At 46.9% G+C, this 20339-nt stretch overlaps 1 protein-coding gene across 1 annotated transcript in view; it reads right to left on the bottom strand.

Moving 5' to 3' along the window:
- Positions 1-20339, bottom strand: part of tacr2 (tachykinin receptor 2) — a 456109-nt gene that overhangs the window by 293161 nt on the left and 142609 nt on the right. The window contains exon 3 of the mRNA XM_068053305.1: positions 1504-1654. Within this exon, the coding sequence (XP_067909406.1) occupies positions 1504-1654 (151 nt within the window). The remainder of the gene's footprint in view (positions 1-1503; positions 1655-20339) is intronic.

Raw genomic sequence — 20339 nt, 5'->3', positions numbered from 1 at the left:
AATTTGGCATCATCGGCAAATTTTGAAATTTTATTCGGTATTCCAATATCCAAGTCATTTGTATATATCAAAAAAGCAGTAGTCCTAGCACTGACCCTTGGGGAACACCACTGTCTACCATCCTCCAGTCTGAAAAATAACCATTTATCATGACTCCCTGTTTTCTATCCTTAAGCCAATTTTTTTATCCAAGGTGACACTGACCCTCCCATGAGTCTCAATTGTTTAACCAGCCTTTTATATGGTACTTTGGAATGGATTACAGAAACTTTACACTTTCTGATATGAGGCTTTGGAGCTCTTAATCATAAGATCATAATCATAAGAACTAGGAGCAGGAGTAGGCCGTCCGGCCCCTCGAGCCTGCTCCGCCATTCAATAAGATCATGGCTGATCTTTTCGTGGACTCAGATCCACTTACCCGCGCTCTCACCGTATCCCTTAATTCCTTTATTGTTCAAAAAGATATCTACCTTAGCTTTAAAAACGTTTACTGAAGAAGCGTCAACTACTTCACTGGGCAAGGAATTCCATAGATTAACAACCCTCTGGGTGAAGAAGTTCCTTCTTAATTCAGTCCTAAATCTGCTCCCTCTAATCTTGAGGCTATGCCCTCTTGTTACTCACTAAGCCAACAGAACGGATAGATGTTTTTAATTTTGGAAATTTTCCTGATGGAAATTGCTGGTGTCTGCAGATGCTTGAGCTGGGGGGGAGGGGGGGGGGGGGGAAGGAGAATGTGAAATTTAACATCGGATGGTAGTGAGACAAGAGTTAGCAGATCAGCAGGCCCCAGCCTGATGGAATGGAAAATTGGTTTGATGTATAACAAGCCAGAGTACCTATTGACACCATTGGGTCAGTCAATGAGTTGGAGGCAAGGCAGGATTTACAGCAAACAGCAAACAAAGTCTATTTATTCAGCAAATAGTCTTTATTTAAACAATGCACTATCGTAAGCTGTTTAGAGAGTTTATTTAGAAAGAGTCTCAATGAACATTTGGAAACAGAAGACATGACTGAAATTACAACTTCTGCTAAAAGCATGGTGAATTCTCCAGAAAAAATGCAGAGGGTGCAGGACAGTTATACAACACAGACTGTGCGTATAAAATCAATCTCTGTCACTTACGGCAATGCGACCTCCATGTGTGGTTGCCAGGACGAGTGGCGTCAACGTATTTAGCCAAGACTAGGGGCCACTCCACTCATGCCAGTTTTGCAATGCAACCCTCCCACAGTCTCCAGCCATATCCTTCCACAGTTAGGGACTATGTTCAAAAAACACAGAGCAAGAGTGTTTCAATTTAAGCCTGCACTCACCTTTAGTGACAGTGTGATAACCTTGCAGTGGGTTTGGATAAATGAATCCCATTGGCTAGTAGGTACCTGTGCGCTTCATGTTCTTGCAAGCACTCATCAAGAGATGTGCCCTGGTCTCTGATTAAAACTAGTGATACGCTACTCATCTGTTACAAATTAATTATGTGTTTTCATACAGACCTTTTGTTTTGCATTCAGCTGCTCACGATATCTCTCTATTGAGTCTCCAGGTATTTCACTGGCCCACAGTGTTATTCCCACCTTCGTATATGTGACGCCCATCACCATCAATGGCACTAGATAAGTCAGTACAATCACCACAAGCTGGTACCTGGAACACACAATGAAGAATAGTGCTGACTGTATGTTTTCGAGATTCAAAAAGGGTTTTGCAAAGTTTGACATGAAAGCCTATCACTTCGACTCAAAGATTTGGAGATTCAGGGAAAACTCTGGGAATGGACAAGAAACTGACCGATGGGTAGGAAGCCGGGGACCCTAACTTACATAACCTATTCAGTGTTTTCTATAGTTTCAGCCTATGCTCCCGAATTCAATGAAGAAACCTGGTCCTTATAGCAGCAATGCACTTCCAGCTGGAAATGGGTCAAGCATGTCACTGAACAACTGCAGAGCACCCTGAGTGGGGAGGGTGAATAGCCAGCAGCCGTGGTCCACATTGGTACCAACAACATCAGTAGGAAGAGGGATGTGATCCTGCAGAAAGTGTTTAGTGAGCTAGGTAAGAAATTAGCAAGCAGGACCTCCAAAGTAGCAATCTCCAGATTACTCCCTATATCAGATGTGAGTATAGAAATAGGAGGATAGTGCAGACAAATGCATGGCTGGAAAGATGGTGCAGAAAGGAGGGCTCTAGATTTCTGAGACACGAGGACCAGTTCTGGAGAAGGTGGGACATGGATAGGCTGGATGGGTTGCACCTGAACAGAGCTGTGGGGAGATTTGCTTGTGCTGTTGGGGAGGGTTTACACTAATTTGGCAGGGGTGTGGGAACCAGGAGATAATACAAGAGAGGAACACCAAGGTACACAAAAAGTTGGAAGAGACAGATAGCACTAGAATAGTAAATAGCAAATTATTAGATGGGGTCAGAGTGAGAGTGTTAGACAGTCCTAAAGAAGGGAGTAGTTCCATATTGGATGGGAGTGGACTGAGAAGGACTATGAGGAATGCAAAGACAGGATTACAATGCATGTGTGTAAACACACAAAGTGTGGTGAATAAAGCTGGTGAGCTACAACCACAAATAGCAGTATAGGAATATGATGTCGTGACAAGAATGGCTATGACAGGTTCCAGCTCTTCATTATGAGATTGAAGCCAGTCTGCATTTCTCTTCGCACTTTTGCCGTAGGTGGTCAAAGCTGACTCATAGATGGCGGCTCTGATGTGGGCCCACTTGGTCTTAGCAACCCCTGTGGGAGTGTTTTGAAGGGCTGTTACAAGTGAATTTAGAAATTTTGTAACAGCTATGGGTGAGAAATTCTGCTCGTGTTGATGCGCGGGTAGCCCTTCTGCTTGGAATGATGCAACTTCTTTGGTCTGAGTCTAATCTTGCTGCACACCAGGGAGTGGTCGGTGTCGCAGTCCGCACTGTGGAAGCTGCGTGTGATTTGAACACTGTTTAAAGAGGCTCGCCTTGTGACAATGAGGTCCAGCTGGTGCCAACGACGCGATCTTGGGTGCCTCCATGAAACCTGATGACAGGGTTTAGTGTGAAGGAACGAGCGATTTAACATCCGCAGCACTTAAAGCAGCCAGAAGCACTGCACAAAGAACAGCCAGGCGCTGTGCAAACGACTACTGGCAACACCTATGCAGTCATATTCAGCTGGCCTCAGACACCGGAAACATCAGAGGAATGTATGATGGCATTAAGAGAGCTCTTGGGCCAACCATCAAGAAGATCGCGCCCCTCAAATCTAAATCAGGGGACATAATCACTGACCAACGCAAACAAATGGACCGCTGGGTTGAGCACTACCTAGAACTGTACTCCAGGGAGAATGTTGTCACTGAGACCGCCCTCAATGCAGCCCAGGCTCTACCAGTCATGGATGAGCTGGACATACAGCTGACAAAATCGGAATCCAGTGATGCCATTGATTCTCTAGCCAGCGGAAAAGCCCCTGGGAAGGACAGCATTACCCCTGAAATAATCAAGAGTGCCAAACCTGCTATACTCTCAGCACTACATGAACTGCTATGCCTGTGCTGGGACGAGGGAGCAGTACCTCAGGACATGCGCGATGCCAATATCATCACCCTCTATAAAATCAAAGGTGACCGCGGTGACTGCAACAACTACCGTGGAATCTCCCTGCTCAGCATAGTGGGGAAAGTCTTTACTCGAGTCGCTCTAAACAGGCTCCAGAAGCTGGCCGAGCACGTCTACCCTGAGGCACAGTGTGGCATTCGTGCAGAGAGATCGACCATTGACATGCTGTTCTCCCTTCGTCAGATTCAGGAGAAATGCCGCGAACAACAGATGCCCCTCTACATTGCTTTCATTGATCTCACCAAAGCCTTTGACCTCGTCAGCAGACGTGGTCTCTTCAGACTACTAGAAAAGATTGGATGCCCACCAAAGCTACTAAGTATCATCACCTCATTCCATGACAATATGAAAGGCACAATTCAACATAGTGGCTCCTCATCAGAGCCCTCTCCTATCCTGAGTGGCGTGAAACAGGGCTGTGTTCTCGCACCCACAATTTTTAGGATTTTCTTCTCCCTGCTGCTTTCACATGCGTTCAAGTCCTCTGAAGAAGGAATTTTCCTCCACACAAGATCAGGGTGCAGGTTGTTCAACCTTGCCCGTCGAAGAGCGAAGTCCAAAGTACGGAAAGTCCTCATCAGGGAACTCCTCTTTGCTGACGATGCTGCTTTAACATCTCACACTGAAGAGTGCCTGCAGAGTCTCATCGACAGGTTTGTGGCTGCCTGCAATGAATTTGGCCTAACCATCAGCCTCAAGAAAACGAACATCATGGGGCAGGACGTCAGAAATGCTCCATCCATCAATATTGGCGACCACGCTCTGGAAGTGGTTCAAGAGTTCACCTACCTAGGCTCAACTAGTGGGCGGCACAGTGGCGCAGTGGTTAGCACCGCAGCCTCACAGCTCCAGGGACCCGGGTTCGATTCCGGGTACTGCCTGTGTGGAATTTGCAAGTTCTCCCTGTGTCTGCGTGGGTTTTCTCCAGGTGCTCCGGTTTCCTCCCACAAGCCAAAAGACTTGCAGGTTGATAGGTAAATTGGCCATTATAAATTGTCACTAGTATAGGTAGGTGGTAGGGAAATATAGGGACAGGTGGGGATGTTTGGTAGGAATATGGGATTAGTGTAGGATTAGTATAAATGGGTGGTTGATGTTCGGCACAGACTCGGTGGGCTGAAGGGCCTGTTTCAGTGCTGTATCTCTAATCTAATCTAAACTATCACCAGTAACCTGTCTCTAGATGCAGAAATCAACAAGCGCATGGGAAAGGCTTCCACTGCTATGTCCAGACTGGCCAAGAGAGTGTGGGAAAATGGTGCACTGACACGGAACACAAAAGTCCGAGTGTATCAGGCCTGTGTCCTCAGTACCTTGCTCTATGGCAGCGAGGCCTGGACAACGTATGTCAGCCAAGAGCGACGTCTCAATTCATTCCATCTTCGCTGCCTCCGGACAATACTTGGCATCAGGTGGCAGGACCGTATCTCCAACACAGAAGTCCTCGAGGCAGCCAACATCCCCAGCTTATACACACTACTGAGTCAGCGGCGCCTGAGATGGCTTGGCCATGTGAGCCGCATGGAAGATGGCAGGATCCCCAAAGACACATTGTACAGCGAGCTCGTCACTGGTATCAGACCCACCGGCCGTCCATGTCTCCGCTTTAAAGACGTCTGCAAACGCGACATGAAATCTTGTGACATTGATCACAAGTCGTGGGAGTCAGTTGCCAGCGATCGCCAGAGCTGGTGGGCAGCCATAAAGGCGGGGCTAACGTGTGGCGAGTCGAAGAGACTCAGTAGTTGGCAGGAAAAACGACAGAGGTGCAAGGGGAGAGCCAACTGTGTAACAGCCCCGACAAACAAATTTCTCTGCAGCACCTGTGGAAGAGCCTGTCACTCTAGAATTGGCCTTTATAGCCACTCCAGGCGCTGCTCCACAAACCACTGACCACCTCCAGGCGCTTATCCATTGTCTCTCAAGATAAGGAGGCCAAAAGATGAGATGAAAGATGGACAAGAATGGAAACATGGCTTAAAAATGGCGAGGACTGGGTGCTTAATATATAAGGATATAAAATGTTTAAAAGATAGAGAAGGAAAAAAGGGAGGTGGGGTGGCAGTCCTGATTAGGGAGGAATTGCAGTGCTGGAAAGGAAGGATGTTCTTGAAGGGGCAAGGACAGAATCCATTTGTTTAGAGTTGAGGAGCAAAAAGGGTATCATCACGCTACTGGGGCTATTCTATAGGTCTCCAAATAGTGACAGATACATAGAGGAGCAAATCTGCAGAGAAACCACAGAGATGTGCAAGAACTATAGAGTGGTGATATTGGGGGACTTCAATTACCAAATATCGATTGGGGTAATTTTAGAGTAAAGGGTAAGGAGAGGGAGGAATTTCTAAAAATGTTTTCAGGAGAGCTTCCTTGATTGTTATGTTCTCAGCCCAACTAGAAAAGAGGTATTGCTGGATCTGGTGCTGGGAAATGAGGTGGACCAAGTGGACCAAGCGTCTGTGGGGGTGCACTTGGGTAAGAGCGTTCATCATATCATAAGGTTTAGACTAGTTATGCAGAATAGCAAGGCACAAAATAAGACAGAATGTCTAGCCAGGGTAGCATAGAACCAAAATAAAAGCAAAATACTGCGGATGCTGGAAATCTGAAATAAAAACAAGAAATGCTGGAACCACTCAGCAGGCCTGGCAGCATCTGTGAAAAGAGAAGCAGAGTTAACGTTTCGGGTCAGTGACCCTTCTTCGGAACTGACAAATATTAGAAAAGTTACAGGTTATAAGCAAGTGAGGTGGGGGTGGGGCAAGAGATAACAAAGGAGGTCTGGATTGGACCAGGCCACAGAGCTGACCAAAAGGTCACGGAGCAAAGGCAAACAATATGTTAATGGTGTGTTGAAAGACAAAGCATTAGTACAGATTAGGTGTTAATACACTGAATATTGAACAGCAGCAAGTGCAAACCTGAAAAAAAACAGTGGGTAAGCAAACTGAACAAACTAAGATGAAATGAAATAGATGCAAAAAAAAAAAAGATTGTAAAAAATGTAAAGAAAGAATGTAAAAAAGAAAGAAAAAATAACTAAAAATGAAAGTAAAATGGGGGGCTGTCATTCTCTGAAATTATTGAACTCAGTGTTCAGTCTGGCAGGCTGTAGTGTGCCTAATCGGTAGATGAGATGCTGTTCCTTGAGCTTGCGTTGATGTTCACTGGAACACTGCAGCAATCCCAGGACAGAGATGTGAGCATGAGAGCAGGGGGGAGTGTTGAAATGGCAAGCAACCAGAAGCTCAGGGTCCTGCTTGCAGACTGAGCGGAGATGTTCCGCAAAGCGGTCACCCAGTCTGCGCTTGGTCTCCCCAATGTAGAGGAGACCACACTGTGTGCTGCGAATACAGTACACTACATTGAAAGAAGTACAAGTAAATCGCTGCTTCACCTGAAAGGAGTGTTTGGGGCCTGGGATAGTGAGGAGAGTGGAGGTAAATGGGCAGGTATTACACCTCCAGCAATTGCAGGGGATGGTGCCATGGGATGGGGACGAGGTGGTGGGGGTAATGGAGGAGTGGACCAGGGTGTCGCGGAGGGAATGATCCCTTCGGAATGCTGACAGGGGAAGGGAGGGGAAGATGCGACTGGTAGTGGCATCACGCTGGAGGTGGCGGAAATGGCGGAGGATGATCCTTTGGATATGGAGGCTGATGGGGTGAAAAGTGAGGACAAGGGGAACCCTGTCACGGTTCTGGGAGGGAGGGGAAGGGGTGAGGGTAGAGGTGCGGAGAATGGGCCGGACACGGTTGAGGACCCTGTCAACCACAGTGGGGGGAAATCCTCGGTTGAGGAAAAAGGAGGTCATATCAGAAGCACCGTCATGGAAAGTAGCATCATCAGAGCAGATGCGTCGGAGACGGAGAAACTGGGAGAATGGAATGGAGTCCTTACAGGAGGTAGGGTGTGAAGAAGTGTAGTCGAGGTAGCTGTGGGAGTCGGTGGGCTTATAATGGATATTAGTAGACAACCTATCCCCAGAGATGGAGACTAGGAAGTCGAGGAAGGGAAGGGAAGTGTCAGAGATGGACGATGTAAAGGTGAGAGAAGGGTGGAAATTGGAAGCAAAGTTGATAAAAGTTTTCCAGTTCGGGGCGGGAGCAGCAACCTGCACCGATACAGACATCAATGTACCGGAAAAAGAGTTGGGGGAGGGGGCCTGAGTAGAACTGGAACAAAGAATGCTCGACATATCCCACAAAAAGACAGGCATAACTAGGACCCATGCGGGTACCCATAGCGACACCTTTTACTTGAAGGAAGTGCATGGAGTTGAAGGAGAAGTTTTTCAATGTGAGAACAAGTTCAGCCAGGCGGAGGAGGGTGGTGGTGGATGGGGACTGGTTGGCCCTCTGTTCCAGGAAGAAGCGGAGAGCGCTCAAACCATCCTGGTGGGGGATGGAGGTGTAGAGCGATTGGACGTCCATAGTGAAGAGGAGGCGGTTGGGACCAGGAAACTGGAAATTGTCAAAATGACGTAGGGCGTCAGAAGAGTCACAGATGTAGGTGGGAAGAGACTAACCCCAACATGGCCATCCAACCTGCAGACAGGTACATTGATGACTGTATCGGTGCCGTTTCCTGCTTCCGCCTCAAACTGGAAAACTTTATCAACTTTGCTTCCAATTTCCACCCTTCTCTCACCTTTACATCGTCCATCTCTGACACTTCCCTTCCCTTCCTCGACTTCCTAGTCTCCATCTCTGGGGATAGGTTGTCTACTAATATCCATTATAAGCCCACCGACTCCCACAGCTACCTCGACTACACTTCTTCACACCCTACCTCCTGTAAGGACTCCATTCCATTCTCCCAGTTTCTCCGTCTCTGACGCATCTGCTCTGATGATGCTACTTTCCATGACGGTGCTTCTGATATGACCTCCTTTTTCCTCAACCGAGGATTTCCCCCCACTGTGGTTGACAGGGTCCTCAACCGTGTCCGGCCCATTCCCCGCACCTCTACCCTCACCCCTTCCCCTCCCTCCCAGAACCGTGACAGGGTTCCCCTTGTCCTCACTTTTCACCCCATCAGCCTCCATATCCAAAGGATCATCCTCCGCCATTTCCGCCACCTCCAGCGTGATGCCACTACCAGTCGCATCTTCCCCTCCCTTCCCCTGTCAGCATTCCGAAGGGATCATTCCCTCCGCGACACCCTGGTCCACTCCTCCATTACCCCCACCACCTCGTCCCCGTCCCATGGCACCTTCCCCTGCAATCGCTGGAGGTGTAATACCTGCCCATTTACCTCCACTCTCCTCACTATCCCAGGCCCCAAACACTCCTTTCAGGTGAAGCAGCGATTTACTTGTACTTCTTTCAATGTAGTGTACTGTATTCGCTGCTCACAGTGTGGTCTCCTCTACATTGGGGAGACCAAGCGCAGACTGGGTGACCGCTTTGCGGAACATCTCCGCTCAGTCTGCAAGCAGGACCCTGAGCTTCCGGTTGCTTGCCATTTCAACACTCCCCCCTGCTCTCATGCTCACATCTCTGTCCTGGGATTGCTGCAGTGTTCCAGTGAACATCAACGCAAGCTCGAGGAACAGCATCTCATCTACCGATTAGGCACACTACAGCCTGCCAGACTGAACACTGAGTTCAATAATTTCAGAGAATGACAGCCCCCCATTTTACTTTCATTTTTAGTTAATTTTTCTTTCTTTTTTACATTCTTTTTTTTACATTTTTTACAATCTTTTTTTTTGCATCTATTTCATTTCATCTTAGTTTGTTCAGTTTGCTTACCCACTGTTTTTTTTCAGGTTTGCACTTGCTGCTGTCCAATATTCAGTGTATTAACACCTAATCTGTACTAATGCTTTGTCTTTCAACACACCATTAACATATTGTTTGCCTTTGCTCCGTGACCTTTTGGTCAGCTCTGTGGCCTGGTCCAATCCAGACCTCCTTTGTTATCTCTTGCCCCACCCCCACCTCACTTGCTTATAACCTGTGACTTTTCTAATATTTGTCAGTTCCGAAGAAGGGTCACTGACCCGAAACGTTAACTCTGCTTCTCTTTTCACAGATGCTGCCAGACCTGCTGAGTGGTTCCAGCATTTCTTGTTTTTATTATAGCATAGAACCAAAGACTGGCAGGAACAGCTATATCAGAATAATGGGTTATCTTGAAGGAAGAGATGCTTCAGGTACAGTCTAAGAACATTCCAACAAGGCTGAAAGGTAGAGGAGCCAAGAATGCGGCTCCTTGGTTGAGGAGGGAGACAGAGATGATGATGAAAAAATAAAAAAGAGGGTATATGACTATTCTAGTGAGAACCAGACCAAATATAATAAGTTGAGAGGAGAGATGAAAAGTAAAATAAGACTGACAAAGAGAGAATATGAGAATGGAATGGCAGTCAACATAAAAGGAAACCCAAAGATCTTCTACCGGCATGTAAATATTAAGCGAGTAGTAAGAGGAGGAGTGGAGCCTATTAGGGACAGAGGCGCAGGGCAAGGCGAATATACGTAATGAGTACTATGTATCAGTGTTCACTAAGGAAATGGAGGCTGACAAAATATCAACAAAAGCAGAGAGAGTAGAGGCAATGGATAGGATAAAAAATGGAGAGGGGGGAGGTACTAAAAAGGCTGGCTATGCTTAGGGTAGATAAGTCATCTGGCCCAGATGGCTTGCATCCCAGATTGTTAATGGAAGTGGGGGTGGAGATTGCGGAAGGGCTGGCCTTAATCCTCCAATCCTCCCTGGATAGGGGGGAGGTGCCAGAGGATAGGAGACTGGCAAATGTGACAGCCTTGTTCAAGAAAGGGTGTAAGGATAGTCCTAGCAATGACAGCCCAGTTAGTTTAACATCAGTGGTGGGTAAGGTTTTAGAAACAATAATCAGGGAAAATGTCAATGGACACTTTGGTTCAGGTTATTTAAGGATAGCCGGCATGGATTTGTAAAAGGCAGATTATGTTTGACAAATTTAATTGAATTTTTTTATGAAGTAACAGAGAAGGTTGATGAAGGGAATGCGATGGATGTTGTTTACATGGATTTTAAGAAAGCATTTGTTAAGGTGCCACATAAAAGGCTGGTTAACAAAACTGAAGCTCATGGAATAGAAGGGTCAGTGTCCAATTGAATCAAAAATTGGCTTATGGACTGAAAACAGCGAGTCGTAGTAAATGGTCGTTTTTCAGACTGGAGGATGGTAAACAGTGGTGTTCCCCAAGGGTCAGTTCTGGAACCACTGCTTTTCTTTTTGATATATATAAATGACTTGGATCTTGGAATACAGAGTGGAATCCAAGATTTGCTGACGACACCAAACTTGGAGGTGTGGCAAACAGTCTGGAACAGGACATAGATAAGCTAGTAGAATGGGAAGAGAGGTGGCAGATGGAATTTAATACTGACAAGTGTGAGGTGATGCATTTTGGTAGAAGGAATGGGGAGAGGCAATAATGGCACAGTTCTAAAGAGAACAGGAACAGAGGGACCTGGGGGTGCATGTGCAGCAATCTTTGAAGGTGTCAGGACATATTGAGGGAGTGGTTAATAAAGTATATGGGATGTTGGGATTCATAAATAGATGCACAGAGTACAAAAATAAAAGCAAAATCCTGCGGATGCTGGAAATCTGAAACAAAAACAAGAAATGCTGGAATCACTCAGCAGGTCTGGCAGCATCTGTGGAAAGAGAAGCAGAGTTAACGTTTCGGGTCAGTGACCCTTCCGAAGAAGGGTCACTGACCCGAAACGTTAACTCTGCTTCTCTTTCCACAGATGCTGCCAGACCTGCTGAGTGATTCCAGCATTTCTTGTTTTTGTTACAGAGTACAAAAGTTGTGCTGAACCTTTATAAAGCTCTGGTTAGGCCCCAACTGGAGTATTGCATCCAGTTCTGGTCACCACACTTCAGGAAGGATGTGAGATTCCTTGAGAGGGTGCAGAGGCGATTTACCAGAATGTTTCCAGGGATAGAGAATTTTAGTTACAAGGTTAGGTTGGAAAAGCTGGGTGTGTTCACCTTCGAACAAAAGGAGATTGAAGGGAGATTTAATAGAAGTGTACAAGATTATGACAGGCTTAGAAAAGTTAGACACGGAAAAGCTGCTCCCCTTAACAAATGGTAGAAGGACTAGCAGACACAGAGCAAACGATGCAGGGGGAATAACAGGAAGCACTTTTTTTTACATAGCAGGTGGTGATGACCTGGAACTCGCTGCTAACAAGGGTGGTGGAAGTAAAGATGATCAATGACTTCAAGAGGAAGTCGGATGGCCAACTAAGAGAAATAGACTTGCAGGGCTACAGGGATCAAGCCGGGGAGTGGGACTGACAGCATAGCTCAGTGAAGAGCTGGCATGGACACGATGGGCCAGATGGCCTCCTTCTGTGCCGTAAATGACTCTATGACGCTAAATGCTTACACACTTCCTGCCTGCCATATTGGGGCATAGGTGTCCGTTTAGTGCATGGAAAAGGAGCATCTAATTTTTAGGCTGATGAGTACTTATTCGGGGAGTGTCAGAGTGGAAGCAGTATTGTTCAGGGTGCTCCAGGGATCAATGTTGGAACCACTGCTGTTTCTACTTTACATCAATGATGTGGATTCAGAAACTCAATGCAAATCAGATACTACCAAACTGGGAAGAGGAGTGGAATCAGAAGTTACAAATTGAATTGGACAAGATATGCAAGTAGGAAGTTTCATGACAGATAAATGTTAATTCATTAGTGTGGCATATAGGATGGAAAACTAGACAACATTTAGACTTCATGAATGGTGTTGAAATACAATACCCACCGCAAACAGTGAGCGTAATTTGCCCGATATACATGATGGCCAGTATAATGGGGTCGTGTTGATAGTTGAGTGGCTCCTGAGCAAAATTTGACATTTTTCAGCTTTAAAGACTGCCAGAGTGCAGAAATGGTTTATAGATATGAAGCATTCAGTTGCTGCCTTTTGAAATGTTTGCTGTAATGTAGTGTTCAGTTTAAACAAGCTCTATTTCATCAGCCCTGTTAAATGTTTGAAATTAAAGACTTACAGGCTAAAAATTCAGTATGGCCCAATTTCAGGCACAATGGTCACAATTCTCGATCTGACCTCGCCTGTTCCCGTTCAGGAAGGCAGTATGCAAACTTTGTGCTGCCTTCTCATTTACATGATTTCAGGGTGGAGCTCAATATCACCCAAGCAGCTCAACAGGAGCATGAACAGTATACAAGGGTAGCACGTTTGCCAGCTGACCTCCAGCTCTTACAGACAATCTGTCCCTCTTATGGAGGGAAGCTGCACTGAATGAAAGGAGGTTTCTTCTGACTGTTGTCACAGCAATTGGAAAGATGGAAAATGGAGTTCCAGGGCAGAGAGAAGGCTCCGTGGTTCACTGATTCGATTCTGGAGACCTTAGTCCTGGAGGTGACAAAGAGGAGCGATGCCATGTTTCCACTGGGGCCAGAAAGGCAAACATTCAGAAGGAATTGGGAGCAGGTGGTCAGGAAGGTCACCTCCTGGAGTCTGGCCCTACAGGCCTGACAGCAGTGCCACAAGAAATCTAATGACCTCACACAGGTGGTCTTGGTCAGTGAATAATCTTCAAAGGACATCTCCTACCTATCATACCACCAACCTGTCACACTGCTCAATGCAGCACATCCCCCAACACTCACCCTGCAACAGTCCCTGGCATTCAGGACTCAAGCCTAACATCCAGATACTCCACCTTTCAGACACATCCCAATGATACCAGGGTTACATCCACTTCTCGCTGCCTCCACAGAACTCCAGCTATTCAGCAATGACAGGCACATCACCCAAACACATTGCAACACAAATCACTGACATTCTACCCTCCCTCTTGCAGTACAAGGTGAAACACAATAGAAGGGAACAGCAGAGAATCAGCAGGAGCCAGACCCATCTTCATCCACTGAGGAGCTCATGGCCTTCGTTGTCACTAAGATTGAGACCATCCAATCAGCTGCCTGTGCCGCTTCCCTCCATTCCAGTAGGCCATGTGACCAAACTTCATCCAAGATTTCTTCTGTCCTACCTCTGAACTCACATCTTTCTCTAGTTTCTCTTCTATCTCCCTTCATACCCTCTCTGAGCTCATCTTGTCCATGAGACCCACCTCTGCTCCCTCAACCCTATTCCCACTAAGCTGATCACCCAACCTCACCTCTGGTCTCGATGTTAGCTGATATTGTTAACAGTTCTCTCCCTTCTGGGACTGTCCCTCTCGCCCTTAAATCTGTCATTATCAATCCCTCCTCAAAAAACCAACACTTGATCCCACTGTCCTTACAAACTGTTGCTTCCCAAATTCGAGGTCATCTTTCATGGAGCTCATGTTTCTGACCCTGCCTCAGTACTGAAACCGCTCTTATCAAAGTCACAAATGACATCCTAGATAACTATGAGAAAGATAAACTTTCCTTCCTCATCTTTCTGAACCTGTCCACAGCCTTTGACGAGGTTAACCACACCAACACCTCTCCACTGTCATTCAGCTGTCATCTGCTGCCATTATTACCTACCTAATCTAGAGTATCACTTGCCATGGTTTCTCTTCCAACTCTCGCACCATTACCTCTGGTGTCCCCCAAGGATCTATCCTTGGCCCCCTCCTATTTCTCATCTACACACTGCCCCTCAGAGACATCATCCAAAAACACATAGCCAGTTTTCACATATACTCTGACAACATCCAGCTCTACCTCACCATCATCTCCCTTGACTCCTCCACTGTCTCTAAATTATCAGACTGTTTATACAATATCCAGTACTAAATGAGCAGAAATTCCTTCCAATTAAATATTGAGAAGACTGAAGGCATTGTCTTTGATCCCTACTCCATCCCCTAGCTACCAACTCCATCCCTCTGAGATTGAACCAGACTGTTTGCAGCCTTGATGTCATATTTGACCCCGAGATGAGCTTCTGACCATATATCCTTGCTATCACTAAGACTGCCTATTTCAATGTCCATAACTTTGCCCGACTTAGTTCCTGACGCAGCTCATCTGATGCTGAAACCCTCATCCATGCCTTTGTTACCTCTACACTTGATGCACTTCTGGCTGGCCTTATTCATTCTCGCCTCCCTGTAAACTTGAGGCCATCTAAAACTCTGCTGGCTGTGTCCTTACTCACACCAACTCCTGTTCACCTATCATGCCTGTGCTCGCTGACCTACACTGGTTCCCAGTCAAACAATGCTCCTATTTTAAAATTTTCATCCTTGTTTTCAAGTCCCTCCAAGACCTCACCACTCCCTACCTCTGTAATCTCATCCAGCCCACAACTCTTGAGATATCTGCACTCCTTTAATTCTGGCCCCTTAAGGTTCTCAGATTTTAATTGCTCCACCATTGGTGGCCTTGCCTTCAGCTGCCTTGGGCCTAACCTCTGAAATTCCCTCACTAAACCTCTCCCACTCTCTACCTCTCTTTCCTCCTTTAAGAAGTTCCTTAAAACCTACCTTTTTGATCAAGCTTTTGATCATCTGCCCTAATGTTGCTTCATGTTATTGGTGTCAAATTTTGCTTTATAACATGCCTGTGAAGCACATTGGGACAATTCATTACAATAAAGGCACTATACAAATACAAGTGGCAGATAAAATTTAATGCAGAAAAGTGTGAAGTGATGCATTTTGGTAGGAAGAACAGGAGAGACAACATAAAGGATACAAAAATGGGTTGCAGGAGCAGAAGGACATATGTGTACAAATTGTTGAATTTTTTTTTATCCGTTCGGGGGACGTGGGCGTCGCTGGCTAAGCCAGCATTTATTACCCATCCCGAATTGCCCCTAAGAAGGTGGTGGCTAGCTGCCTTCTTGAATTGCTGCAGTCCTTGGGGTGTAGATAAACCCACAGTGCTGTTAGGAAGGGAGTTCCAGGATTTTGACCCAGTGACGTTGAAGGGACGGCGACATAGTTCCAAGTCAGGATGGTGTGTGACTTGGAGGGGAACTTGTAGATGGTGGCGTTCCCATGCAGATGTCGCCTTTGTCCTTCTAGATGGTAGAGGTCTTGGGTTTGGAAGGTGCTGTTGAAGGAGCCTTGGTGAGTTGCTGCCGTGCATCTTGTAGATGGTACACACTGCTGCCACTGTGCGGTGGAGGTGGAGGGAGTGAATGTTTGTGGATGGGGTGCCAATCAAGCGGGTTGCTTTGTCCTGGATGGTGTCGAGCTTCTTGAGTGTTGTTGGAGCTGCACCCATCCAGGCAAGTGGAGAGTATTCCATCACACTCCTGACTTGTGCCTTGTAGATGGTGGACAGGCTTTGGGGAGTTACGAGGTGAGTTACTCGCCGCAGAATTCCCAGCCTCTGACCTGCTCTTGTAGCCGCAGCACTTATGTGGCTGGTCCAGTTCATTTTCTGGTCAATGGTAATCCCCAGGATGTTGATAGTGAGGGATTCAACAATGGTAATGTCATTAAATGTCAAGGCAAGATGGTTAGATCCTCCCTTGTTTGAGATGGTCAATGCCTGGCACTTGTGTGACACGAATGTTACTTACCACTTATCAGTCCAAGCCTGGATATTGTCCACGTCTTGCTGCATCTGGACACGGACTGCTTCAGTATCTGAGGAATCGCGAATGGTGCTGAACATTGTGCAATCATCAGCAAACATCCCCACTTCTGACCTTATGATGGAGGGAAGGTCATTGATGAAGCAGCTGAAGATGGTTGAGCCTAGGACACTACCCTAGGAGTGATGCCCTGGGACTGAGATGATTGACCTCCAACAACCACAACCATCTTCCTTTGCACTAGGTATGATTCCAACCAGTGAAGAGTTTTCCCCCTGATTCCCATTGACTCCAGTTTTGCTAGGGTTCCTTGATGCCATACTCGATCAAATGCTGCCTTGATGTCAAGGGCAGTCTCACCTCACATCTGGAGTTCAACTCTTTTGTCCATGTTTGGACTAACGCTGTAATGAGGTCAGGAGCTGAGTAACCCTGGCGGAACCCAAACTGAGCATCAGTGAGCAGGTTATTGCTGAGCAAGTGCCACTTGATAGCACTGTCAACGACCCCTTCTATCACTTTACTGATGATTGGGAGTAAACTGATAGGGTGGTAATTGGACGGTTGGACTTGTCCTGCTATTTGTGTACAGGACATACCTGGGCAATTTTCCACATTGCTGGGTAGATGCCAGTGTTGTAGTTGTACTGGAACAACTTGGCTAGGGCCCAGCTAGTTCTGGAGCACAGGTCTTCAGTACTATTGTCAGAATGCTGTCAGGGCCCATAGCCTTTGCAGTATCTGGTGCCTTCAGTCATTTCTTGATATCACGCGGAGTGAATCGAATTGGCTGAAGACTGGCATCTGTGATGCTGGCGACTTCAGGCAGGAGGAGGCCGAGATAGATCATCCACTCGGCACTTCCGGCTGAAGATTGGTGCAAATGCTTCAGCCTTATCTTTTGCATTGATGTGCTGGGCTGTCCCATCATTGAGGATGGGGATATTTGTGGAGCCTCCTCTTCCCGTCAGTTGTTTAATTGTCCACCACCATTTACGGCTGGATGTGGCAGGACTGCAGAGCTTAGAATTGATCCGCTGGTTATGGATCACTTAGCTCTGTCTATCGCATGCTGCTTCCGCTGTTTGGTATGCAAGTAGTCCTGTGTTGTAGCTTCACCAGGCTGACACTTCATTTTGAGGTATGCGTGGTGCTGCTCCTGGCATGCCCTCCTGCACTCTTCATTGAACCAGGGTTGGTCTCCAGGCTTGATGGTAATGGTAGAGTGGGGGATATGCCGGGCCATGAGGTTACAGATTGTGGTTGAGTACAATTCTGCTGCTGCTGATGGCCCACAGCGCCTCATGGATGCCCAGTTTTGCATTGCTAGATCTGTTCGAAATCTATCCTATTTAGCATGGTGGTAGTGCCACACCACACAATGGTGGGTATCCTCAATGTGAAGATGAGACGTCTTTCCACAAGGACTGTGTGGTGGTCACTCCTACCAATGCTGTCATGGACAGATGCATCTGTGGCAGGCAGATTAGTGAGGATGAGGTCAAGTAGGTTTTTTCCTCACCACCTGCTGCAGACCCAGTCTAGCAGCTATGTCCTTTAGGACTCAGCCAGCTCGGTCAGTACTGGTGCTACCGAGCCAATCTTGGTGATAGACATTAAAGTCCCCCACCCAGAGTACATTCTGCACCCTTGCTACCCTCAGTGCTTCCTCCAAGTGATGTTTAATATGGAGAAGCACCGATTCATCAGACAAGGTGGTGGGGTGGGGGAGGGGGGGGGGTGCAGTAGGTGGTAATCAGCAGGAGGTTTCCTTTCCCATGTCTGACCTGATGCTGTAGTCAATTTTGAGGACTCCTGAGGCAACTCCCACCCGACTGTATACCACTGTGCTGCCACCTCTGGTGGGTCTGTCCTGCCAGAGGGACAGGACATACACGGGGATGGCAACGCCTTGGGCCATTGTCTGCAAAGTATGATTCTGTCAGTATGACTATGTCAGGCTGTTACTTGATGACTCTGTGAGACAGCTCTCCCAAATTTGGCACACCCCCAGATTTTCGTAAGAACGACTGTAGGGTCAACAGGGCTGTGTTTGCCGTTGTTGTTTCCGGTGCCTCGGTCGATGCCAGGTGGTCCATCTGGTTTCATTCCTAGACTTTGTAATTGTTTGATACAACTGAGTGACTTGCTAGGCCATTTTAGAGGACATTTAAGAGTCAACCACATTGCTGTGGGTCTGGAGTCACATGTAGGCCACACCAGGTAAGGACGGCAGATTTTCTTCTAAAGGTCATTGGTGAACCAGATGGGTTTTTACAACAATCAACAATTGTTTCATTGTCACCACTAGACTAGCTTTTTAATTCCATATTTATTAATTTAATTCAAATTCCACCATCTGCCGTGGTGGGAATTGAACTCATGTCCCCAGAGCATTAGTCGGGGTCACTAGTCTAGTGACATTACCACTATGCCACCGCCTTGCCTTCAACTTGGCAGGGCAGGTTGTGAAATGATTAATAAGGAGTACGTGATCCTAGGTTTTATAAATAGGGGCATAGACTATAAAAGCAAGCAAATTATGGTGAATCTTTATAAAACACTAGTTCGACCTCATCTGGAGTATTGTATCCAATTCTGAGCACATCACTTTAGGAAGGATGTGGAAGCATTAGAAAGGGTACAAGAAAGATTCATGAGAATGGTTTCAGGGATGAGGGTCTTCAGTTACATGGATAGATTGGAGAAGCTGGGGCTGTTCTCCTTGGAGAAGAAGGTTGAGAGGTGATTTGATCGAGGTGTTCAAAATCATGACGGGTCTGGACCGTGTAGATAGGGAGAAACTGTTCCCATTGACTGAAGGGTCCAGAACCAGACGACATGGATTTAAGGCGAATGACAAAAGAACTAAAGGCGACATGAGAAAAAACTTTTTTGACACAGCAAGTGGTTAGGTTTGGAATGCACCGCCTGTGAGTGTGGTGGTGCCAGATTCAATCGTGGCTTTCAAAAGGGAATTGGATAATGGCCCGAAGAGAAATAAAAAATTCAAGGCTATGGGGAAAAGGCAGGGGAGTGGGACTAGCCGGGTTGCTCTTGCAGAGAGCCGGCATGGACACAATGGGTCAAATGGCCTGCTGCTGTGCTGTAGCCATTCTATGATTCTATAAATAGTTGCTGTTGTTGTTGAGCATGGAAAAGATGGTGCTGCACATCATGGGACCGGCTGTGACAGAGCCCGTCGCGTCTGGCGTCACCAAGGTCATCCAGGATGATGGTAAGTTATTGCCTTATGCCCCTTCGCAACTCCCTCCTCAACCTCATCCTGCTATCTGGCATGATGTGAAATCTGCACCCCACCAAGCCCCCTCCTCACCCCAACCCTCCCCTTGGGATTTTATGTTTTCAGATACCCAAGAACTGCCACCTGTCCAGCCCAGGAAGAAGAGAGAGAGCAACACCAAACCTCCAAAGAAGAAGAAGTGTCACTTGATCTAACACTCACAGCCAGCAGCTCAGATACTGGCATTGTGTGAACTTTAGAGGGTGATATAGAGTTGGGATCTGCACGTGGTGAGTCACTGGGCATGTTTGGGCTGCAGCCAGATCATCTGCCAACTCATCAGAGGGCAAGGTCACAGAAAGGTTTTGCTACAGGAAACTCAGATGAGGACTTTGATGGGGTGGCATACAGGAGAACGCTGATGAACATGTACACTGAAATGCATGCTGCATTGGCAGGCCTGCCAGACTGCCTCCTGTCACTGTCAAGGAGCAATGTGGACTCTGGCTCCAACATGACAGAGGGCATCACTCAAATCTTGGAGCTCATCCTTTTCAGCATGGAAGTGGTGGCCAGTTCCATGGCAGCACTTATGAACCCAGCAGTGATGCAGCTTTTGGAGGCTACTGTGTCAGCTTCCACTGTAGCACAGGTTGAGTTCTCCCAACATCTCAGTGTTGCAGTGGAAGCTCAGATGGAGGTCAGGATATCCAAGCTGCAGCCACTGGATAGCACTGTGTAGAGCACTAGGACAGGCAGCAGCACTCATAAGACAGGCTTGAATGAAATGCACAAGGGTGAATAGTTCATTTCTGGTTGTATTATTGGATACGTTGTTGGATAATGATAACAAAAAGGTTTTTGTGGGTTGTTTTTATTGTTGTATTGTGTCCAATGGGATGATGGGGCATCTCGGGAGATGTAACAGTGGGGAATGGTGGATCCAGGTG

This window comes from Heterodontus francisci, chromosome 20 (assembly GCF_036365525.1).
Source record: "Heterodontus francisci isolate sHetFra1 chromosome 20, sHetFra1.hap1, whole genome shotgun sequence".
NCBI classification, from domain to species: Eukaryota; Metazoa; Chordata; class Chondrichthyes; order Heterodontiformes; family Heterodontidae; genus Heterodontus; species Heterodontus francisci.
Note: the sequence above shows the minus strand (reverse complement) of the source record. Positions and strands in the feature narration are given on the sequence as shown.